Source organism: Chenopodium quinoa, unplaced genomic scaffold (assembly GCF_001683475.1).
Source record: "Chenopodium quinoa cultivar QQ74 unplaced genomic scaffold, ASM168347v1, whole genome shotgun sequence".
Lineage (NCBI taxonomy): Eukaryota > Viridiplantae > Streptophyta > Magnoliopsida > Caryophyllales > Amaranthaceae > Chenopodium > Chenopodium quinoa.
In genome coordinates this window covers 116,308-141,579 of record NW_018743204.1, presented here as the reverse complement: position 1 = coordinate 141,579, position 25,272 = coordinate 116,308, and the positions used below count along the sequence as shown (strand labels likewise).

At 35.4% G+C, this 25,272-nt stretch overlaps 1 protein-coding gene across 2 annotated transcripts; it reads right to left on the bottom strand.

The window, feature by feature from the left end:
- Positions 1 to 1,608: 1,608 nt before the first annotated feature.
- Positions 1,609 to 25,031, bottom strand: LOC110733802 (trafficking protein particle complex subunit 8-like). 2 transcript variants are annotated; one of them, XM_021913863.1, is made up of 28 exons: positions 24,704 to 25,031; positions 20,384 to 20,478; positions 19,626 to 19,725; positions 19,077 to 19,181; positions 18,745 to 18,907; positions 16,646 to 16,766; positions 16,271 to 16,315; positions 16,107 to 16,187; positions 15,820 to 15,914; positions 15,331 to 15,481; positions 14,103 to 14,189; positions 13,799 to 13,918; positions 13,557 to 13,727; positions 13,314 to 13,411; positions 13,101 to 13,224; positions 12,677 to 12,784; positions 12,288 to 12,429; positions 10,162 to 10,272; positions 10,026 to 10,089; positions 9,833 to 9,908; positions 9,351 to 9,533; positions 9,150 to 9,260; positions 6,003 to 6,161; positions 5,760 to 5,918; positions 5,327 to 5,551; positions 4,586 to 4,756; positions 2,649 to 2,758; positions 1,609 to 2,534 (listed from the first exon to the last, which is right to left on the bottom strand). In XM_021913863.1, exons 1-28 carry the CDS (start codon positions 24,864 to 24,866, stop codon positions 1,997 to 1,999), a joined length of 3,876 nt encoding a protein of 1,291 aa, XP_021769555.1. In that variant the 5' UTR covers positions 24,867 to 25,031; the 3' UTR covers positions 1,609 to 1,996. The 2 variants fall into 2 exon arrangements, with proteins under 2 accessions (XP_021769555.1, XP_021769556.1); XM_021913864.1 differs by having other exon boundaries at positions 1,997 to 2,534; positions 13,599 to 13,727; positions 24,704 to 24,866.
- Between the last annotated feature and the right edge of the window lie 241 nt (positions 25,032 to 25,272).

The following is a 25,272-nucleotide window of genomic DNA, read 5'->3' as shown; positions in this document are numbered from 1 at the left end:
TCTTTCACAACTAGTTTCGCAGCAGGACTTAAGCCGCTCTGCTATCGATGACCCTCTTCATATACTATCATCTCATGGTTGTGATACCCCCATTTAGAGTAACCAATCACTTCCCAACCGTCACGACTCCGTAGTTGTCGAACCTTTACTCTGAACTCACACCCACAACCTTTCCGCTTTGTATCAAACCGAGTGGCTGTACGAAAATCTCTTTCTTCTCTTTTGCGATAACGGTCACATCTCAAAATGCGATCCATTCTACCATCCCGTTGAGATTTGTGAGTTACTACTACCAAGCAAAATCCAGCTGCAATTGCAACCTGTTTTGCCCAATCAATCGCCTGTTGAGCTTCTTCGAATGGAACATCATGTCCAAATATCCCACTGTAATCATTTTCGTCTCCACCATAATCCTGCATCAATTATATATTATAATAAATACATTTAACGGATAATACATTTAATTTCTATATTTACACAGAATTAACACAAAAAAAAAGCATAATTATGTATAATATTATTCATACACATACACATACAAATTTTAAACACAATCATTTATAAAAGTCACATAAACAATTTCCAATTTTTTTTAAATACAATTACGAATTGTCAAACTTAATTTTAGAAAAAAACCTTTCTCAACAATCAAACTTAATTTTTATAAAAACCCAATTCGAATTTTCAAACTAAATTTAAAAATATACCATTTCGAATTTTCAAACTTAATTTAAAAAAAAACCTATTTCGAATTTTCAAAATTAATTTTAAAAAAACCCATTTCGATTTTTTTTAAAAAATCATTTTTGATTTTTTTTTAAAAAAAAAAATAAAATAAAAAACTACAACAAAATCAAAAAAGAAAAAAATAAAATAAAAAAATATATATAAAGGTGGCGTCTGCCAGGGCTGCCACAGCCACTGGACTGGCGCCTGGCAGGGCCGCCTCAGCCAGTAGAGTGGCGCCTGGCCAGGACGCCAGTCTGGTGGTCTGGGCGTCTGGGCTGGACGCCACTGTGGTGGTTCTGGCGTCTGGCTTGGACGTTCAGGCTACGGTTTGGGCGTCCATCCTAGGCGCCGAAGCCACTCCGACGGTAAACCGTGAATTTTAACAGTAACTTACCTCGTTTTTCGTCGACGACGACGTACCTCCGGCGTCCCCCGCATCTCCGGCCTGCCCTCCGGTCTCCCCCGGCGAGCCAGTACGGCTCCACATTTTTTAAACCGAGATTTGTTCAATTTTAGAAAATGGGCATAATGGTCACACCAAGTCATATTTGTGGGCTTTATATGGTAATTTGCGGGCGATGTTTAGCGATTCACTTAGGGAGTTGCGGCTGGGGGTCGAACGGCGCTGGTGGGGGAAGGTTGGGAAGGGGGTTTCGAGGAAGCTGATAGTTGATGGGGTTTGTCGAGACTGGTTGAGGAGGGTGGGGTAACCGACTAACCGGGTGACAGCTGCTGATGGTCTGCCGACGGTTAAGGTTAGGGTGGCCGGTAGTGGGCTGGTGGCTGGGTAGGGCTTAGGGTTTTTTTTTATGTATCGATCTGGGTTAAAATCTAATTTTTATTTATTTATTATCATTTTTTAATCTTTGACCGAAAACATGATTCAATTGAGAGGGTAGCTTATGTATGGGTGGATGATACAAGCAATGAATTACATCTGATCAATCAAACTTGTCCTAACAATAGCTCTATTAAATTGTACATATAAGCCGCTAATCCAAATAAACTGTTGGCGACTCTACTAACCTAAACATCCAACTTGAGATTAGAACACTGGATCACCTAAAAAGGAGGTTAAACTATCTTCCAACTTCCAACCATACATAACAAAAATGCTTGAGCCTTTCAACATCTTCTATTTCCAAAATTGATATCAATGACTATAAATAATATACAAGCCAAAGAGTAGCTTCTGTTTTTTGATGGAAACCCAAGTACTTAGATCAACACATACATGTGATGCAGAACCAAGTTCCAGCATATTCAATTATGTAGACTGCAGCACAGTGAGATAAAAGGATTGGCCTGGAAAGATCCCAGAAGACTGCTTAGAGTCTGCATCACAACCACCACCTTCCGATTGCAACAATTCCCAGTGCAATTGGTAATTAGATATATCATAAGTGCCCGGTGCAAATACACAAATTTGAATTGGTACTTCGGTAGTGGACAACGGTGCCACTTTGACTCTGGTAGAGCTTGATCCACACCATATAAATGGGGATGCACTCTCTCCAGACATTTGCTGGTCATGTCGAGTGCTTCCAAGAGTATCCGAGGTGATCTTACCTTCAGAAGCCAAGGAAACTTCATGCCATCCAGCTCGGTTTTCAGAAGAGGCACTAGAATTATTTGACTGGCTGGTGCTAGAGCCAGATTCCGGATCAATGCGCACAGACACTGCAGCGTCAAGAGAGTTGTGGATTCTTATCTTTAAATTTATTTCACATAAAGAGGTACCAAAATTATGGTGAATCATTCTGGGCCCATCCATCATCCAACAAAGAGGACCATTACTTGCAACACTACAAAAAAGGAAGCGGTTAGCACCAGATAAAGGAGGAAGTGGTTTCAATAGGCAAAAGATGGAACACTACATAACATACAAAAGGGATAATTAAGCTTGACATAGATCTAACCTGCAAAGACAAGTGTGATGAGAAAAAAGCCGAGAATGATCTGCAGACTCAGTGCTCATATTATGAGGATGAGACATTAAGATGAAATCCACTGTTTCAGCATATCTCCGCTGATGAGTAAAAAGTAAACTAAGTCAAATCATATACAGCAACAAAATTCCAAGATCCTTAGTTCTTATCTAAATCTCTAAATCTCAACCCAATATCTATTTTGCAGATCAATACATTAACAACAAATCACAGTCACGAGTTCATGATACGGCAATGTTACAGCATAATATACTAAAGTGATAGTCAAGCAATATTTAAGAAATTTTCTTCTAGATTGACCCGATTTACTTATTTGAAGATAACCAATTCAACTCGACAATGCAGTGAATCTAACAAGTTTGGTAACTTCTGCAGATGAAACATTTCAGTTTTCAGCACCTGTTCGACCAATGATCATTTAACTGGATTAGTAAGATTACCTCAATACCAGAAACAAAATTACATCTAGGAGGGCCAGGGCCCTCAGGGGGCAACAAAAGCTAGATGTATGCATCCTTATTTTTAAGGAAAAGACACTATTCTCCTAGATGTTATACAGAACTAGTGAAGCTAAAATTTTAGTCAAATTTATTTTCAACATGTGACAGATCACATGTGGTGACATCTATCAGTGTACAAAAAGTCAATTATAGTGGTAAATTTTGCAAGGCAAAAGCCCATACTAATCTGTAGCCAAGAATTGAAAATGCATAATACAGCCATATTAGGTTTGATGGGTTAGAGTTGTGGAAAAGAACATGCAAATGATGGTGAATTTGGGTGCAAATTACTTAAATAGGATCATAGATTACTGAAGTGACCTGTAGCATGGGTTTCCCATCAATGGTGGTAGGCAAGAAATGATGAAATAACAATCACTCTGTACAATGGTTCATGCCTGCGTAGCACGGGAGGCAGACACAATGAAAAAGCAACATACCAGTTGACCTATATATTTCCCTTGGTTTTTATATTTCCTTGCACATTTTTTTTAATGAATACTCCACTCTATTCAAATATAGTTCAGTTTTCCTCTGTTGTAAGTCTCAAATTAATTGCTTAGTTCTCTGTGGTAGCAATTAAAGCATTTAGTAAACATATACATGACTAAAGATACATAGCTATAAAAGAAATTTTCCATAATTTATTTCGTTTTCCAAGTACTTATGATAATGGTCAATTTTCCTTAGTTTTACTCGGTTAATGCAGCTCCAATAACTAAGATTCCAATTTAAACAAAGCTTTGATATTGTCAGATTGAACAAAACAAACGCTAAAAAAGATAATCTTAGACGCCACAGGACATTAAGGTAGGAGGTAATTCAGTGATTCTTTTTCATGTTTGCAAAGACTGCACCATCTGATGGGACTAAATTCCTCTTAAGAGAATCTTAAGCAAGAACTTTTCCCTCCACTGCAGTTCTAGTAATAAGCTAAAATCAAATTGCTCTTTGAGGGGCTACAACAAAATTTAAAAGACACAACACTGTCAGGAGACTTGAGGTTTTTATCCCATGATGTTTGATTCTTGTGCCGAAAAAAGCCATCATTAAGTTTCTCTGAAGGAAAAGATGATGCTATTTTTTGTCTAGATATGCTAAGTCCTCCACCAATAATATAGCCAAGTTTCTTTTTCCCTATGGCTTTTAAAAAGACTCCAGATGCTTGTTCCGCTGTTCTACTACCCTCAAGGCCGTAATAAATAGTTATCAGCGATAACCAAGTTAGTTCCCTCTTAAATAATTCACACAATTGAGAAGGTAACTAAGTATGAGTCAAAAAAATTGTGTTAAGGAAACCAGTAAATATTGGCTCACGTTGATCGTCATTGATGCAGCCTTTTGGGAGATAGTTACATGGATCATACAAGTTTAATTTGTTAAGGAGCCTAAGGAGAGAGAATTAACCTGCTCAATTTTTTCTTCATGCAAGCTTTCATGCTTATGGAAATCAGCAACAGGTGAGGCAGATACATCAAACAAATCTGCATTGTGAGCCTTAGCACCTAATTTTACATGGCTTCCTCTGCTTTCAAAATGAGAAGTTTCATCTTCTTTGATGGTTGCTTTCCTGCCATTCTAAAACCAAGGAAAAGAAACTGTAATAGACTAATTTAAGGAGGGGCACTATGGGTAGTCTAGTATCTTTAGGTTAAGTCTTTAGTTTTATTATAAATAGAGAAAGGGGGGAAAGGAGATGGGAGGCAGAAATTTGTATTGAAGAGAAACCTTAGAGAGTCATATCCTAAAGCCATTTTGGAGAGTTGTGAGCTAAACTCACTATTTGAGAGTAATAGCCTTAAGCTATTAACTTATCTTTAGTAACCCTTCCACCATTATCAATCAATCTTAAAGCTTTCATCTTTATTATTGCATTATTAAATCAGAAATATTAAGCCAGAAAATTCAGTTCATTACAGAAACAGTTAAAGGAAATTGAATGATTGGGTATTTTCTTCCCTCCTTCAACAACTTTTCTTCTATTAAAAATTACATTTTCTGATGTGTGTAGTCCATGGTGGATAAGACTAATTAAAAAATTTCATTTTTTGGGGTCGCGTGGGGAGGGGGGGTGGGGTGTTAGTTTTCTCTTTGAAACAGGAGGCACAATGAGATCTCATAGCATGTACCAGAAATTATTTAACTGACCTGCAGCTTGAAAAAGCAAGATAATGCTTGGCCTGCCATTATAGGAGATGGGATGTTCACAGGTTGGAGCATTGTGATGTCCCACTGGTCTCCTAAACATGACAACTGATGAATTTCAAAACTCTGTGAACTAGTTTTGTTTACAAGATCCATGTGTACAAGAAATTCCCGCAATATTGATGGGCAACGGCTGACATGGAAAGACACATCCAGCGATGGCAAAACCTATTGTACAAAGACTTTTTAGTTGGCCAATTTGTTATCTGGCACAGGTGATCATGTGTTAACCAAAAAAATATGACACTTTATTAACAGTCTTACTTAAGAAGAAAAGAAAGCTGAGCCTAAACTTCCCAAATTTTGGTAAAATGGGAAAGTATCATTATTTTCTTACAAGTAGCAAGAGTATACTAGTTAGAGAAAATCGGTTCACCTCACATATATGACACATACGAAGGGTACGATATCTCATGACGCTTGATCCATCTCCCACCTCATAATAAATTGTTATATACAAAGAAATCATTCCAGGTAAAGCAGCTCTAAACCAAACAGGCCACAAGACTGGTTCTTCTCCTTGAATCACAAAATCCTGGAAAACAACCAACATGTAATAAATATAATTCACAGCAACTACTGATCAAGCATTACCCCTTAAAGAACTGCTTTTACAGACCTCGGGAAATTGGAAAAGAGAAGCCGTTTCATCACTCTGAACAGCATGACCAACTTTTTCATTATTATCCATCCGAAGACTAGCAGGAAACTCTAAATTCAAAGCTTCTCGACTTCCAAGAGCCAGGAATCTAAGATGACTGATCCTCACCTTCAGATTCTGCAAGGCATCCGCCTCAGATAAAGCTCACACATATAGGCAAAATGTTTATATTACAAACATACAAAATTCAGCTTATCCTTTTTCTTATTGATGTTCAATTGGAGAAACAAACAGTAATAATAAAGGTCAATCATGATGGATGATACTGGACTGGCTAAATGTATAGAATTGCTTCCTGTCAGAAAACAATATCTACAATATGAAATACCTTGAAACAGCGAATAAAAAAAATAAAAAAAATAAAAGTGCAATGGAAAATTTCTAGCTTAGTGGCATTAAGCCATGTACTGTAAAATTTACAACTCTGCGCAAAAAAAAAAAAAAAAATATAGATTTTCCTCACGACCTCACTGTAATTATTAAACCACCGTTGCAAATCCTCTAGTAGCAAAACCCAATTAAGATCAATTAACCCAAATTGTAGATCCGATCAATCTACAATGAAAGGTACCTTATCAAATCTAATAGAGTAATAGTTTATGAACTGTTCATCAGACAGGAAAGGGTATATAGCGTCAATAATTCCATAATGATTGGGAAGAAAAGTTGGGTGTACACCTATTGAATATAAGATGAGGGGAATTTATCAAGGTGGTTTGGCCATGTAAGATGGAGATTGCATGATGCATTGGTTAGGAGGCTTGAAGAGTAGCAAAGTGATGAATTGTGAAGGTTGGAGAGAATAACCTAAGATAACTTGGAGGGTGATTGAGAGTGATATGAGTACGCTAGGGAAGTTAAATATTGCATAAAAGGGGTTTATTGGAGAATTAAAAATTATGAAAAAGTGAACGTGGCTTAAAAGTTTATTCAAAAGCAAGAGACGTGAGTGGAAAAATACAATAGTTATTTTTTCTTTTTTTTGACAGAAAAAAGTATGAGTTGGGAACAGGTAAGGAGAGATATATAAGCCCTATTTGGAAAATAGCAATGAGAGGTCAGCTATAAGCTAGCTATTTGTATGAGCTAGTTTGACTCGCTGCCTATATTAGCCATGTGCATAAAATTGTTCGGGGTGCACGACTATGTGAAGGTTAAGAAGGAATCATAACCATTCATTTGTAATCAACATCCACGATGGAATATATACAATACACTTTTGTGCATATTTTCATAACTAAATGAGCATATTGATTTCTGTGCAACATTTTCAACATGTGCAATTTATTTGAACATTGAACAAATCAGGCCATTTGAATATATGCACATTAAGTTACAATAATTTGAGTATTATTTAATACAATAAAGTTGCAGTATTAACCGTTAAATCCTTCTCAATTTAAGAATCATCTCATAAATTATGGTTGGGATCCAATGAGAACATTCTTAGAATGAGAAGGATTAATGTACAAAAAAATTCATTGAATATGTCTATATTTTCAACTGAATTTGCAAATTTTGATTTTCAAGCTGGTGATATTTTTCAAATTTCCGGAAGGATGAAAAATAAGCACATCACATTTGAGTAAAAAAATTTTGCAAATTCAATTAAAAAATATGAGTTCAAAAAAATGCATATAAAATCATTTTCATCCTTCTCATTCTAAGGATCTTCTCATTTTTTATATATATATATATAAAAAAAAAAATAATAAATAAATAAAAAAAAAAAAAAAACCTTTTTTGTTTTAAAAAAAAAGAGTAAATAAGATATATATATTTTTAATTTCCCTCAATTTGCATCTCTTCTTAGCCTCTTTGATAAAATGTCCACAAATTTGATTTTTGTATCCTCCTTTGGGTTTCTGCTTTACACCACCCTCGTATACTTGCTCCGTATGTTTTCTATCGATTTCTTCCACTTTCACTCTCCCTTTTCTCTACTTAATTTCTTTAACTCATCTCTTTGTTTTCCTTCCACATTTCATGGACGGTTACTTATGTTGATTCATTGATTTATTTTAGCCACCCAAATTCATTTAGAGACCAATGCTTTGTTGTTTTTGCCGTTGTTGTAGTACAGAAACCCACGCATGAATTCATGGTTTGAAATCTCCGATGCAGTCACGATCGCATTAACAGTCACCATACCACTTTTGCAGGCAATGCAGGTGGTACATGGCTGTTGTGACCTAATATTTTGGCTGCAGTAATCCCAAAATCCATTAAAATGCAGTCGTGATATGGTGATGCGGCCGAGACTTGATACCATGATGAAGATAGTAGATTACACCAGAAAATGTGGATTTACATAAATATGAAGTTGATAAATCAACTTAGCAATCTGCATTACATGATATCAACTTATCCCTGGGCTCTATTCTCATAATTGTTCCCCAAACGCATTCTAGGACACACAAAATCAAATGTGCCTTATCAGTAATCTAACCTCTCCCATTACTACAATCTTTTATCCAACACTAATTCAGAACAGTCTGTAATACACTGCAATACTGCATTGTGGATATTGACCACAAAAAAGGATAGGGGCAGATACAGAGAGTCAGTTTACAGCCAGCCATCACATTGTAAAAATTTCGATAGGTTCGATCAATGGTCATTGGGCCTCCTAAAAGTATCTACTGAATTCATCAAGCTGCTCCACAGATTCAAAATGGTATTCAAGGAATTCCTTGTCGGTTCTCTATGAATTATGTTTGGTTGAGGGCTTCAAAACACATCATAAAGCTAAACCCATGCTGAGGATACCAACCCGCAATGAATATGAAAAGTATAGTAATACTATGAATAACCCAATATTGACCTTATTAATAAAATAACAGTTAAAAGTACGATTTGACTTTCACAACTTTCAGTCAACAAAACTCTCTTTACATCACCAAAATACTAATCATCCAGGAACTCAGATCCCATTTCTACATTATTGACCATATTAAATTGCAATCACCGCAAAAAATGAGATGGATAGAAGAACATCATAAAATGTAAAATAAGAAATCTCGCCAAATTGGATGATTTTCAAAGGCAATATGCAAGAATTATATATACCAATTAAATCCAACAGTAAATCTAGTAAATACATACCTTTACGGGCACCTTGGAGTGGTTTTTCAGCTCCAAAACAAGACGATGCACCTCACCAAGGTATGATTTTTTAGGCAGGGAACGGATGGAACCTTCAAGCCTTGGTAAAGACTAAACAAGAAAAAAAAAATATAGCATGATGAAAAAGATCAATATGCACATAAATGTTAAGAAAGATAAGACAGTCACAATAGGAAGCACCTTTATAACCAAGAATGTCAGTTCATTTCCATTAGATTGTTTAGGTTTCCTCTTATTTGCATTCTTTCTCTTTACTTGATCAGACTCAAATATTTGAAATCCGACAACTGAGCCTGACAATTTCCACCTCACTCCAACCACTTTCAGTATCCCTTCTACTTTGGGGGTAACAGTCAAATGTACCTGAAAGCACGCATGCAAATGAGCAGTGAAACAATTTGAATGTAGGGATAAATGGAACTTATTACATGCATACACGACAACAGCTACTATATATTTGATTCATCTGTTGAAAATACAATATAATTCAGCACCATCAATTCAAACAACCGAGTAAGCCAAGTTCCAAATTCACATCCATCCCAAAATCAGGCCTTGCCAATTAGTTGATGCTTGCTACACTTTAACCAACAAAGAATAACAAGACTTCCTTACTAGAGCTCATCAGAACAGTATTTAATTATTTAAAGAGAATAGCTTACAAGTAGTGTTTCACCCCCATTGAGAGAAAATTCAACTTCAGACAATGTAAATGGATCTTTGTCTGCATTTCCATCACTGCGTCCATAAAGCAACAGAAAGCAAACATTAATTCAAAATAAGTCAATGCTAGACATCTTTGTAGGAAAATCATTAATCAGTATTACTGTATGTAATAAGTCTAAGAAAGTATACCCTCCAGCAATTAACTCCCTCAGCTGTTCATCATTTTGTAAATTTGTGGAAGACCCAATATCATCTGTAGAAATACAAAAAGTTGTGATAAACAATAAAGGGTGGTTGTGCACAAGATCAGAAGTATAACACTGACCTCTTTCCATTTCATCACTTGTAATGAAGTACTTGCATATCAGAGAAACATTTGAGATTAGAATTGGGATTTGAAGTGGGTTTGAGAACCCTATATCAATCTTTATTGCTTCTGCGGGATACAAAGAGAATATAAGAGAGCTAGTATTCACCTCTAGCACAAGCAAAAATACAGACCTAGAAGCCTCCTGTTTTTGTTCTATTAATATAGCACCGACAAGGACAACAACAACAAAATTAACCTACAACTCCCTAATGAAGGATGGAAGCATAGCTATGTCATTGCCACAACCTCCCTTAAAAGCCAAAAGCAATAAGGCACGTGATCCCGTTGCCAGGAGAAAAACTTGGCGTATTACAGCAGAGTTGATTTTTGAAATTCTTCCCAACTATACTTACAGGCCTACCTGGAGCACTACTAGAATACTAGCCTATCCAATTTACTTTCAGTCCTCCAGCAACCAACTCCTTTAGGTTTTCCGTTGACTACCTATCTTTCCCTTATGACATCAAATTCTTTAGGAAATTTTAATAAAAAACCCCTGAACTTCAACAATGTACTCAGGATGATTTCATCCTTGTACCCCAGAACTTCACATCATACCCATTTACACCAATAAGTTATGTGGTATGCCCTTAACCTTACAAAAAATAATCACAATTTACCATACAGAAGTTCAACATATCCCACTTAACACTGCGAACTATATTAAATTCAGAGGTCCATAAAAGTAAATGAAAGGAAAATTTGTGAACCTAGTATGACATACATTTTGTAAATGTTTCTTTTCTATTTAACTACCAAATATGAAACTTTTCTTTTGGTGGTAGTGGCACAAACAATGGACATTAAAAATAAAAAATAATATAAAAAACCTACCCATTAACCTCTCATATAATCTTCCGGTACAATCTACCACATTTAATTTTTACCCCCTTAATAAGTTGATGAATGCCAGGCATGCCCTAAATGAAAAGTCCACAATAACACTGCACCTCTTAGCCAAGGTTTAAAAAAGAGGCAAGGATAACTCCCAAAATCCAACCTTATCCTCAATACCAGCAGCTTTATACCTTGCCAAGGGAAGGTAAAATTCATAAATATTACAGTATACCAGTTAAACCGGATGTCCAAAGCATAATTCAGAGCCATCTCCTTACTCCTATAATAAGTAAATGTTCCCCTTCAATCCCAAACAACAAACTCCAGTGGGATATATACTTTGTCAAACAATTTTCAAGCACTTCCCTAATTCCCTCTCAAAATTAGCATATTTTACATGAAAAAACTCATAGTTAGACAATTTAATTATATACTTTATCAAACAATATTCAAATTTTTCTCTCTCGAAATTAGCATACTTAACATGAAAAAGTTCATCGTTAGACAATTTCACTATATACTTTGTCAAACAATTTTCACGTTCTGCTCTCTCAAATTTAGCATACTTTAAATGAAAAAGCTCATCATTAGACAATATTACTGTATACTTTGTCAAATAATTATCAAAATTTTCTCTCCCAAAGGTAGCGCAGTTCACTGAAAAAGCTCATCATTAGACAATTTCACATTACTTCCCTGTCCCCCCTCCCCCCAATCTCAGGCCAAAAGAAATTAGGGAATTATTCACATAGATGCAGCAACTCCACAGTTTAGGATAAAGTAATTCTAGTCTCCCATTTTTCTTAAACAAGACCCGCAAACTAAGGGAAAAGCAATATCCAGCCTTTTGATCTGCAACCTACCATTTATTCAATTACTTTATTCATCCCCAGGTACAAGAGTTCTAAGACTTCTAACACCCTTTTTCATAATTTTTGAAATATAACAATTGATTTTCAACATCAAAGAGTAATGAGGTAGAAAAGCAGCTGACTATAGAAGTACCTGATTGATAATTATTTGCAATTAAGATAGTGTTTGGATGTTGTAATGAAGCAGAATTTAAATATAATTCAACAAAGACTATCATCCAACTTTTCTGGTTAGGTCACTTAAGAACTGCAATATAAAAATTGCAAAAAGTTGTTCTATTGTGCTGCCTCCTAATCCTCAACATATCACTATTTGATATAAAAGATGGAAGCAATTACACCAGCTATTCTACTACCCTGAAATCCTCATACCTCCAGCAATGCAGATGCTTGATTGCTTACATTTCTTCGGCACAAGCTTCGTGTGTAAGTCCAACCAGTTGGATTTGGCGTTCGATAATGATGGAATCATGTCTTCCTCCAATGACTTCCATATGCTTTCTCTTACACCAACCTAGATTATAACAACAATGGTTTGTCAAACCCTTGGTTCTATCTTTTCTTTCTTTTTTTTTTTTTTCATTTTTTTTTTTTCTATTTTCACATTTTTATTTTGAGAGACAAAGGTACATGAAAAGGTTAGGATTGTCTTCTCTCAAGACAAACAGCCAAACAGACAAAAAAACTATTTAAATCAGAGACATTTAGGAAAGAAATGGCATATGGAACATAGATTTCATTGCAGAAGCAATTTAACTCACAGCAGCAGGTGAAGCATATGTTCGATGATCTTCAAAGACGACTCTAAGTGAAGGGAGCTTGACAACAGGCAAACGAAGTCTGCAAACTTCAAATGTTTTCCCTGTTTTCTGTAGAGTATCAAATAAAATGTCAAAGGAGCCATACAATATTTAACCTGCGACCAGCTAATTTTTAAAGTTTTAAGTGCATCAAGTCCTCAACCACTTCAAGAAGAAAGCCAGTTTGTTAATGTGGAACCAGGAGGAAATTTGTGCACAAAAAATTCCAGACTAGGAGACAGTTCCAATAATATTTTAAACTCCATGTCTTTGTAAGGTAGACTATCAGGAGAAGACAAAGCTCAAGGCTGCTGAACTACTGAAACAGTACATGAAGCACAATGAGGACATACTTTAACAAATCATCATTACTTTAGTGACCTACCTGAACAAGTTCAAGAAAATCCCCAAGAAATAACTCCTGTGCTGCCTTGGATTGATGGGTACAGGCCAGAATTTCTAGCATATGCTCAATTGCCACATCAAACATTCCGAGTAAAGCAAACCACCTGATGATCCAGATAAAATGTGAAGACTATATCAGTTTTTAACAAGTCAAATTTAAGGTGCACCAATTCATGTATTTCATTCATCTTACTTGCCAAGTTGGAAATGTATGTGATCTTTGATTAGACCCCAGGAAGTCCCACTGAATACAGAAAGAGCAGTTTTGTATGTACGAATAGCGTGCTTCATCTGATGCGCATCAACATTAAATTTACAACAACAACAACAAAAAATTAAAATTAAAATTTAAAAAAAAAAAAAAAAGAAAGAAAAAAGAATAAAAAAAAAAAAAGAAGAGGAAGAAGAAGAAAGAAAAAAAGAAAGAATTACATACTAATAAGAAACCTTGAAGGCCCTTGTTGTTCAGTATATGTACCTGAGCACATTTTTTATAAGAATCACCCGAAAGAATGAGGTGAAATCCATACTTTCGTAACATTTGTGGCACTGAAAATAAGTAACAGTAAGATGCTTGCTCAAGCATTACTGCTGACTGCAATGGTTCCTGAAGAAGTTGGTGAATGTAAGACTTTGAAGCCATGTTCACGAGACAAGTTGGTGAAAAAGGAGCATTACCTCACCAGAAACACGGAAGTAAACACTGGCTGCCTCTTTATAATGATCCCTTGCTTTCAACATTTCAGCCCACCAAAGCCCGCAACGAACAGCATTTTGCTGGCCTCGCAGCCCAAGTTTCTGCAGCATTTTAGAACCATTGTCACACAAATGAAACCAAACAATTGGTTACAGCACCATCATCCATGGACGAAATCATCTTCATAAACCCAGTGACAGACTTTTACATTGAAGTAAGATTTTCTTGATCTAAATTTAACTATATAAGCTAAAAACAGCTGCAGGGAAGAAGAAAGATGCATACTAAGTATGTAGTGAAGGCACTATCCAAGCAGCTCTCTGCTTCCTTGCTTGCTTGATCCATCATAAAGTAAGTCAATGCCATCATTTCCTGCAACCAATAGATTAAATATAAACCACTAGAAGAAATTTAAAAGCAAAAAAACAATGCTAGCTTGATTGCCTATCATGAATATAATTATAGTGCATGTTTAAATAATTTCAGACAATTGTAAAAGCCTCTCTATTCTGTACTAGATTTGATTTTGACCAGTTCCAAGAAAAAATCCATTAAAAATTAGATTAGTAAACCATTCAGAACCTAATTAAAATAGGAGACTGTGTGCATCCATGCATAAAATTAGCTGAGGCCTGGAAAACCCCAGAGAGTGGCACCAAAAGGAAACTAGGTAAACACCTCTATCCCACAAAAAATACACCCTAAGCAGTATGCATCTATAGAAGAGAATATATTATCCACTGAAGCCAGAAGACCCAAACAGTAGCCTGGCATACCGAACCAGTTTTGCCCAAAAGCCAACATATATGAAGCTATTCAAGTCCCAATAGCAAGATACATTTTAGAATGTTGTTGGAATTGTTGCTGCTATATGTTTAATGTTTAAGAAAATTGGACAAGGTATCAGACATTTATAGCCACAGCTGTCCAGAGTGTACAGAAATTTTCTTTAGTAGTATTTCCCAAAGAGGGGACTAGGGAGAAGAGAAAAAAAAAATGATGGATATACAAAGGAGGATTCACAAAAACACAGTGCTTGTTTGGTTAACACGGGGATTAAATTCCCATGAGAAGTTAATTCCCTAATCAAATTCTAAGGAATTTCCTTAATTTGTTTGGTTGGCAATATGGGAATTTAAAATTCCCATGAATTTTGATTGACCAAGGGGGCCCTTGGTAACTTACTTTCCATGTTTTGTGGGAAATTAAATTTCCCCATGAACTCCTACTTCCCCCATTTTTGCTTTATTGTGTCAATCAAACAACAATCCAACTTATCCATTCCCATGAATTTCCATTTCCATCATTTTATGTTGTCAACCAAACAACTCAACAGTAACAACTAACAAGTTTTGCTGCAAAACGACGAAGGATCATACTTGACATAAAGGCTACAGTTTGGGACTAATGTCAGAGCGTCCTTAATATACACATCAAGCAGCTCAAATAACTGGTAAGAAAATTATTATACAGACCCCTATAAATGAGTAATATATATGAAAATGAAAGATACCTGAACACCAGCATAACGTTTCCAGGATTTGTCAAGCTTATAGTCCATGGAAATAAGTCGGTAATTTGATAAAGCAAGATCATAGTCTCTTAGCATGAAGGCATAATCACCCAACACTCTAATTTGTGATTCAGTGGAGCTGAAAGTATACCTTAAATAAAGGAGAAAAGAACAGCATGATTAAAATTTATGATAAATCAATATACTTCCTCCGTTCCAATAATATTGCAACAATGATGAAATTACGCATCCCAAAGCACATTTTATATGTTAAATGTCTATAATTGTATAAGAGTAAAAATTATAAAAAGTTGATATTGTGAAAGTATTTTATAAGACGAATCTAACAAGATCCCACATGACTATATTTTGCTTAACGTATAAATCATATTATATGGTCAAACAAAAGTGATGAATAGTGCAAAAGTCCAATTGTTGCAATAGAACGGAAAAAGTATGCAAGTAAGCAAAGAATACAGATTAGCATACGCTGGGCCATCAGGGGTATCTGGTATATCTTCCTTCCCTTTTCTCCACCACAAATTTTTTATTTGGTTCTTGAAACCTTTCCTTGTAGCAGAAACCTAAGTACACACAGAGATGCAAAATCGCATACCCAAAGACGCAATTAATAGGGCTAAAATTTAACGAAAATGTCAGATTCAGGACTATCAAATATGAAAAGATGCCAAAAATGGAAAAAAGAAAAGAGAAATATTTATTAAGAGAGAGAGAGAGAAGAGAGAAGGATAGACACATAGCACAACAAAAGAAACCTGCTGATTTAGGGCCCGTATCTTTTGCTCCATGTGTGGAATTACGTGTTTGGTCGTTAGATCTTGCATGAGGACCTTAATCTGCTCAGTTCGACAAAAATATATTAAAAGGAGGCTGATAGATCTAAATCAAAGGACGTAAAAAATGACAAAGAAGCAATCACCTGATCAATATTATCAGTGTCAAGAAAATGTTCCTTGATTTGTTTCTGCAACCAGAATACAAAGAAGAAAAAATAAACCAAAAAACAAAAAAAAAAAATAATAAAATAAACACCACTTTGTTCCACCTTTGACTTAATCTAAACCATGCATGGATATACAAACCAAGTACGAAGTAAATATGCATATATATCAATACAAGCTGAGACACACTCTGTTCCAGTCCATAATGAGTATTTTTATCTTTAAGAAAGTCTCAAGTGAAATATTAGCTGTAGATATAAAGCATAGAATATTGATATATACATGGAAAGTGAAAGATCATTCAAGACATTACACATCTTGGCATAATACTAGATCACTTAAGCTAAACTTACACAAGAAGACCAAGGGTTTGCCTGACTATCTACTGATCCACCCTGTGAAGAATTGATACACAACAATTGACAATCAGTTGATCCATATGTGTTTTTCATCTCTGACAAAACCTTTGATGCCCTAAAACAGAAAATGGTGGCACGCAATTAGTATTCAATGTCACACTTCAAGAGTTCAAGATAAACATAACAATACAAGTGCATCTTAGGAAAGAGAAATTCGTGATCAGCAACCTAAAAGTGTTACTGTAAGTAATGCCACAGTTCCAAATATATCTCACAGAAATCCAGATAGAGAAGTACTTAATTAATAATGATGGAAGATGCAATTTGGAGGAAATAATACAGGAAATAGATTTATAGAACTCCCTAATCATGGTACATATTAGTATATGGAAGAAATAAATTAACATTATTTCAAGAAGAGCGGTGTTTGCTATGGAGACAAGTAAGGTTTGGCGTATAGGGACCAAATGGGTTCACAATGGCTTTTTTCCAGGATTGTTGGGATGTGATCGAAGAAGAGTTTCTTACTTCTTCCTTTTTTTTGAGTTTTTTGATTAAGAAATTATTGGAAAAATAATTAATTCCATCTTTATTGTCCAATACTCCAATTCCTTAAAAAGACCAATCAATCAAGGTGATGGATTACCATCCCATCAGTCTCCTTACTAGTGCCTATAAGATAGTGACAAGGTGTTAACACAAACTGGTTGGGAGAAATTTTGTCTAAAACATCGCACAGTCTCAATGTACTACTTTTGAGGAAGAAAGACAGATCTTGGATACTCCTTTAGTGGCTCATAAAGCAATAGATGAGGCACATTGAAAGTCAGACAAGGGGATTGTCTTTAAGCTGGACTTTGAGAGGGCTCATGAAACGATGAGTTGGAACTTTCGTGTATTTAAGAGTAAAGGATTTGGCGATGGGTGGAGGCATTGAATTTGCGGATGTTTGCCTACTGCTTAATTTTCCAGTTGTGGTGTGCCCCAAAGGAGTGTTTTTTCATCGTCTCAAGGATTACAGCAAGACAATTTCTCTTTACTTTTCTTTTCAATTGTATAGTTGACGTCTTAGGGAGAATGTTAGAAAGAAGTATGGTTGAGGGACAGATAGAAGATTCACAGGTGGAGAGAGAATAGGTGCATTTTACCCATTTGCAATATCCCAATATGTGGATGACACTAATTTATTTTGGCTGCTGACTTAGAAAGTTTCAAGAACATCCTTAGCTTCTTACCATGTAGCAGATATATGAGGTGGTTACAGGATTAGAGATAAATCTCTGTAAAAATAGTTTGGCAGAAAGTAATATTGCTCAGTGTGACAGCCGGGTTTCACCGAATATCTGCTTGCTTTGCTAGCACTGAGTCTTGTTCACATGTTTCTTTACACATCGGAGTAGCAAGTTAGATTGGATGGAGTTTGTTTGGCTTCCATGATGAATGGTGGGCTTGCCCTTAAGAGATTACATATAGGTCGCATTGTTGCTTGCAATAATAGATAATTTTTCTTCAAAAGATTCACATAAATGCATTATAAACTCTTTCACATTTTTTAGACTAAATGCATTCTTTTTACATAATATTACCAAACCTATCATCAGATAAGTGGGTTAAATATATGGCAAATGAATAATTGCTAAGATCAATAAGTTTCATTAACTACATATGTATATATTTCGGCCAGTTTTGACAAAAGAATGGACATGACGGGAAAAAAAAATAGCTCTAACACGGCGAGTCACCGTTACGTAACGGACAACTCAATGAAAAGGTGTGGTTTTTATGGAAAGGTTTCGCCAAACAGCAACTCTAAAATCAGTTACAAAATGGTAGTTATGCGCTTGACTTGGCCGTGTTTTAATTCCATGATTAACCAGCATTAGATGGATTTTTGTTTTGTTTGAGATGACTTTGGCATGGAATTGGTAAGCAACTGTTAGCTTAACCATGGATTTAACCTATGACAACAAGAAACAAATTAGCAAACTGAGCATGTCTACCTGACTAAGAGGCACATCTTCAACCAAATATTTAAATAAATAAACAAAAATGCTCACATCAGAGAAACATGCCTTAAGGAAAATACTACTCACTTTTCCAGAGGACCATCTTGATTGTCATGCAATACAATATAGTGTTTTAGAATTTTAGGATCCATTGCACCATCATTCAGAAGAGAGGGCAACTTGGTTTTGTTGAAAAGGTCAACAAATTTATTGATTGGTTCTTCATCCTTCGATGAAACAACCAAAAGGCCTGCACAAGATTTAAACAGGAGTTAAAGCATGACTTCACTTCAGAAAATGCTTTCCATTTCTTTTCTCACAATTCTTCAGTCTTTACAAAGTATGATAGTATAGTACTAATTAGCAAGTGCTTAAAAGGATGCACAAACAGACAAGTGAAAATTTAACAAGATACTCACAAGCAACAGGATGGTCAAATGCTTCATGATCAGAAAATGATGAGGCTTGTATTAGCTCTTGGTTGAATATCTGGAACCAAGATGGCAATGCCTTTGACTCCGGAACTGCAAATATTGCAGAAAGATATTAGTTTTTAAGACCCAGATTCCAATTGCCTTCATTAAACAACTGTAAATTTAATGCCAAAGATTATGGATCATCAAAAATTCAAAATCATAGAAAGACAACCAATGGGACCATAAGCTGCAAAATAGGACATACAACAAGCAGAAAAAAATATTCTCTTGCTCAACCCTAGCCCCCATGCATGGCATACATAAATATTGAAGGTCAACTCAAACTTTCATAGATAATATGTAATAATGCCATTGACTGCACAACAGGAAATACAAGCAGATCCCAATCAAGAGCGAACACACACACTGCATGTTACAGAAAGATAAAGAACATGCTGCTTGCCTTCACAATCAGAATCTGCAGAATACACAGGTGACAGCTTATCTTTATAAATCAGATAAATAATTAATAGATACCAGAAGTGCACTCACGTGGGAGGATATTTTCATTCCTATGTATCTCTGAAGATTCGTGATAATTATCCTTTTCCCCAGCATCAGTAACAACTTTCTTCAACCACGCTTTTGCTGTCTAGATGAACCACAGCAAATTCAGAATTCATGTCCATGAAACCAAATAAGTTACCCCCTCTTTTGAAAAATTTAAATATAAGCAACGAAACCTTTTTCCAATTTCTTCGTATTCATGCTCTCAGATCAAAATATAAGCAAAAGGGTTGGGCTCTCAAGCCCATTATTGTGTTACTGTCAATTGGGTGATCAAAATAAAGCTCTTTAGGGGGCGAGTGCTCACTCAAGGGTCCGTGGCTGACCTAAGAGTGGCCCTATGGCTAGGAGCCTTGGGCATAGTCTTGGACATAGGAGGGCCTATGGGGACTATAGCACACATGGATGACTAAGGTGAACACTCGATAGGACAAACCGACTCGGTGGTCCCGACGAGGGCTGACGCGGGGTGACCGGCAAGGAAACTAATAGGCATTTAGACAATTTTACATTGGAAGTGCAATGAAAACACAAGACATAAACCCTCCTAAAGATCCTAATCATTACTTGTTTTTGCAGAAAAAATGTTTCATAGTTAAAAAAATTAAAAAGAACGATAAATGGTTCCGACAACAATTGCAAAACAATATAAAAGATAAAGTTGTCCCACAACAAAAAAGTTAACTTTTCTCCCCCTTCGAAATTTCCATTCAGTAAACCCATAGACTTAAATGGAAATATACCTCAAGTTCTGGTTTTCGAATATCAGAAGCATAGAATAATCGCAATTTGAACTTCCTAATCCTGTAAGGCTGGTCACTTGCTGTCCGTACAGGCACTGCAACACAGAAAAACACAGCATAGTTAAAAAAATATTAGTAAAAAATTTTATATAGCTTACCACAGGAAGCACACAAATAAAGCACATATAACAAGAATTCTTTTCTCACATCTACTGTTTTTTACATACAGATTTCAGGCAACCAATAGTTGCAAATCCACTTGTAAACTAACATTATGTGAGTCTCAAAAGACTAATGTAATCATCAAATGAAATGAAAGTAAAATAAATCAGAACCATATAATTATTTTTGGAGAAGAAAGCATAGACTATTATACTCTATGTTTAGAGTTTTCTGAAATTGCAACAAGAGAAAAGAAACTACCAACATCAAAAATTTAGATAATTGCTTCACAGATGTTTCGTTGTCTCTTAATTTTCTGTCATCATAAAAATACCCAAAAAAAAAAAAGAAAAACTGCAGCTTGACATAAACGCTTCTACGAACCAAAAGTTAAGTGTGAGCATAAGAAAATGATATAAAAGGAGACATAGGAGAAAGGACAGTCTCCCGTCACCCTGATCCAGCCTTTCCTCAGAGAAATTTCAATGATGTTTCCCGCTTTATGGCCTCACGAGTCACAGGTTTGAATGACATGAAAGAGACAAGTGCAAATATTTTCAGTCTATTGTTCCTATCATAATTTATAACAGGCCTCATTGAGAACCATAGGGGTGATGTAATAGGCTTGCAAAACTCAGGAAATTACTACCTTTCATTACTCAATAGATGCATTGCTATTTGAATTTTTACACTCTTTATACACTATATTCTATCCCATATACTTTTTCAATGAAATAATAGCCACTTTCTCCAAGCACGTTCACTTTTTTATTAAATAACTTTTAATGATATATCAACAACTTATCACCTAAAAATTTGTGCGTAGAGAAGTAATTGAACTATCTAAAAGATATACTTTAAGCTTAGCCCAACAGCAATTATTATAATGAAATTTGTCTTCACATATTAGTAATAACATGGTTTAAATTAGTATCATAAATACCATAAAAGTAAGGCAAAGAGAAACAGAGATACTTTTTATCTCTATAGTGGTAATTGTCATGCTTGCAAAGGGCAAGCAGCACAAATAGGAAAGATCTAAGGCAAGAAACAAGATTTAAATGGAACACAAACAATACACTCGAAAAACCCCTCGCTAACAAGTAGGGGAAAACAACTTTAGATTCCTAATTTCCTATGCAATTAGTGCAATCAACAAAATCACTCTACCCACACAACCTGTCTAGATTGTGTCATATAAACCCCTTTTCTCATAAATGTTAACAAGCTTCCTAAGAATGTCGGTAATCTCTAACTGAATCATCACCGTTGTAGAGGAGTTAATGACCCACAACCCCTTGTTTTGTGACATAGAATTCTATTCTTTCCCGAATTACAAGATATTCTATCTCTTTATAATTTAAAATCATACAAGAATAGGGAAACTCAGAAATTCATCCTAAAACAAAACAACATTCAAAGTAATAAAAGTACTATAAGTCATATCTCGAAAGTTATATATTGTTATGCTAGAATGGGTGTGAATGCCCCACAACACAAGTGCACAAACTCCCTTTTGACCATAGGGCACAGTCATGACAATCATGCACACTAACCTTTTGCCTTTATTTCGTATTGCAACCTTCCAAAAATCGTTCATTACACTCAAAGATCTCCCGAACCCACTCCAATCAAACCTACTTGATATAATACACGCCTATCATTTCATTATGATTATACTACACTCTATATTGTTATCCCATAAACTCTGACTTTTAGCATTGTTTTAACCATCTTTCTTTGCTATTATTTAAAAAATGTATATTAGTAGCATGATATTGTGACTTACCTTAAAGTACTTTAGCAAGATATCAACTTTTTATTGTTTACAAATTAATAATTAAAATTATTGAAGATCTAAATCGTGCTAAAAGTCAAAGTGAGTCGAGTAAATGGGAACTAAGGCAGTATGTTTAAGTCCTAAGCATTTTACAATTGCACAATTTTATGAAAATGTACTTTGTATTACATTAAACCATTTCATCATTATGATGCTTGGACCTAGAGAAGAGTGTAAAACTTGAATAGGATCCAAGAGTTTCACATGAAGATGTTGAGTTCAAAGACATGCAAGCGTCCTAATTTCAGATATGGTTCGTGAGAAACGGACAATTTTTCTTTTCTTTTCTTTTTTTTTTAATAGGAAAATATATAACAAAATCAGAATTAGTGTTATATGCATAGCAAGTACCAGCCACTTAATAATTTAGAAACTAACATTAAATACTTCCTCCTAATTTTTACTTGCAACTTATTGAAATCTATGAAAAATAGATAATGTAGATAAGTAAGTGTAGTGGTCTACACAGCTCATGTGATCAGCAAAAAAGAATAGAAGGAGTGGTTATGTTAGTAGAGGAGGGAAATTTGGTAATCTTTAGAGTAAATACATGCCATAGAAGGTTATGCTCAACTGTTCAAGTAATATGCAACTTCTATTAAAAAAAAAAAAAAAAAAAAAAAAAAGGCAATTGTCACAAGTTATAAAAAATATGAAAGATACAGATAAATAAAAAACACAGGAAGCATATAATAGCAATGGAAAAAATATAAAAGATATAGATAAAGAAAAAAAAAACATAGGAAGCATATAATAGCAATGGATTCATCTTAAATACAAAAGAAAAAGACCCAAAAAAAAAAAAAAAGGATAGTTGCATCCAAGGGGCAAAACAGAGAGGTAAGAACAGATGCATGTGAAAGTTAAAAAAATGGACAGATTGACCAATAGTCTACCTCCCTCAGCTCTATGTCTCTTTCCCACAATAACATGCAGATTAATGCTGGCAGCTACCAATGACATAAGTGCAAGCAAGGGAATCACCTCACTACAAGGACTGGAAGCCCTACACTTTCAGTCAACCTAGTAGGTCTCTAAGACTTTTTGGGACAAAAGAAGAAAAGGCCAATCTGATTTATCTTGATGATTTATAGCTACATCCGATATCCCCCCAACTTATCTTCTGTGTTCACACCTGGATCTGGTGGGGTTGAAACTGATACAACATACATCACAGTTTTAACTAATCATTATATCCTTCACTTTTCCACAAGGACCATCACATTAAAACACTTGAAGCCATGATGTTAGGCCACAATTATTCTAACATAATTTACAAGTAGCCATGTAGTTATGATCATTCCCTTTATGTTGTGTTATTTTCAATACTCTGAAATTAATTGAACTTCATTTGACGGTTGGAGAGATTCTCCAACATTCATATCACTCGTAAAACCCACTTGAGTACAAAACCATTCACAACCTTAAGCAGCCTTAATAACCTTCAACTCATACCACATGTGATTGAATAACAAGAGTAACACCTAACTGTGGATCAGACTAGTGTTAGTAAGACGACAATAGTTCCTAGATTCACCAGTGATGAGGTATCAACTGATTATTTATGCTGAAAAGCCTTAAGAATTCTCAGGTTTTTTAACCACTGAAGATCACTGCTCTAACCCACATATGGTGAGTGCATTGTAGCAGTTCATCCGGAAACATTGGATAGGCAAGCTAACCACAAGTTTTAAAATTTAACAAACAGCTGAACGTGTAATGGACAAGACCCACGTTTCCTTCAAATGCATACAGATTACAGACAGTGTATGGTTATTCAAAACCATTGCCAACCCAATCTGCCACAATTCATCTAAACTGTCTATCCATAACATTCCTCTCAAGATGTTGCCCAAATCAAGAGACTTTTACACACTGCTCCCTGTATCTTGTGGGAAAACTAAAAACAAATATAAGAAAACCGGAATTCACCAGACGATTTCACAAATGCTAGAGAGATAAATACGTATCGTCGATATTGGCATAATCACCTGATCCCCGCAAACCATAGAAGATGAATTAATGCACGAATGTGGTACAATTGGGCCTAATTAAAACCTAATCATGTATTGGAGAATTAGGCAACACTGAGTCTACGCTTCAGCATTCACTTAATTCACAAGATCAATTAAAAGTTAAAACATCCCAATCAAAACACTCGAACCAAACCCAGTGACATTACACATCACTTCGCAACGGCATTTCAAATCACAAACAGAAAAATCCAAACCAGTCCCAGAAAATAACACAGCTAAAACTACACTCCAATAACCAAATCGAAACAAATCAATGAATAATGCAAGAGAAAAAAGATGTACCGTCGACGTTGTCGAAAGAAGAGAAAGGGGAGAGCAGATCAACAAAGCTAAGACCATTCTTGTGACAAGAATCTTCAACAAGAGGAGAAGTAAGCACCATAACAACGGGAGTTATGTGGTCCATTAACATCTTACCAAGCGTTGTGTTAGCAGGATCCGCCATTGTTTTGTCTCTCTCCTAAGAATTGGAATCACAAATGTAATTGATGATGGTATGAATTGATTTTGTGAAGGTGCAAACCCAATGCCCGTAAAATGAAGCAGTAGCCACGGCCGTGAGTCGCGTCGACCAGATCAGATCGTGCTTAAGAGTTAAGAACACCCTCGTTTTCGCCTTGTCAGCACACGCAAACAAAGCTTTATATTTTTATTTTTTTGAAAAAATACAATTTAATGATCTTAATTTTGACCAGTTTATTTTGAATAATCCTAACTTTTGATTATTATGCAATAATCCTAATTTTCATTTGTGTTTTTTTTTTTTTCGATTTCAATCATTGGTTACCTGAAAAAAGGGTTAAATTTTTTTAAAACAAATTATTTGCCACCTGTTGCAATTTAATTAGTTC

Excerpts from the sequence above, each read along its gene's own strand:
- LOC110733802 (XM_021913863.1), bottom strand. The coding sequence starts at position 24,866 with ATGGCGGATCCTGCTAACACAACGCTTGGTAAGATGTTAATGGACCAC. Across the intron at positions 12,785-13,100 it reads ATTTTCTTGAACTTGTTCAG|AAAACAGGGAAAACATTTGA; the intron begins GTAGGTCACTAA and ends GATACTCTACAG. Across the intron at positions 12,430-12,676 it reads CATATGCTTCACCTGCTGCT|GTTGGTGTAAGAGAAAGCAT; the intron begins GTGAGTTAAATT and ends GTTATAATCTAG.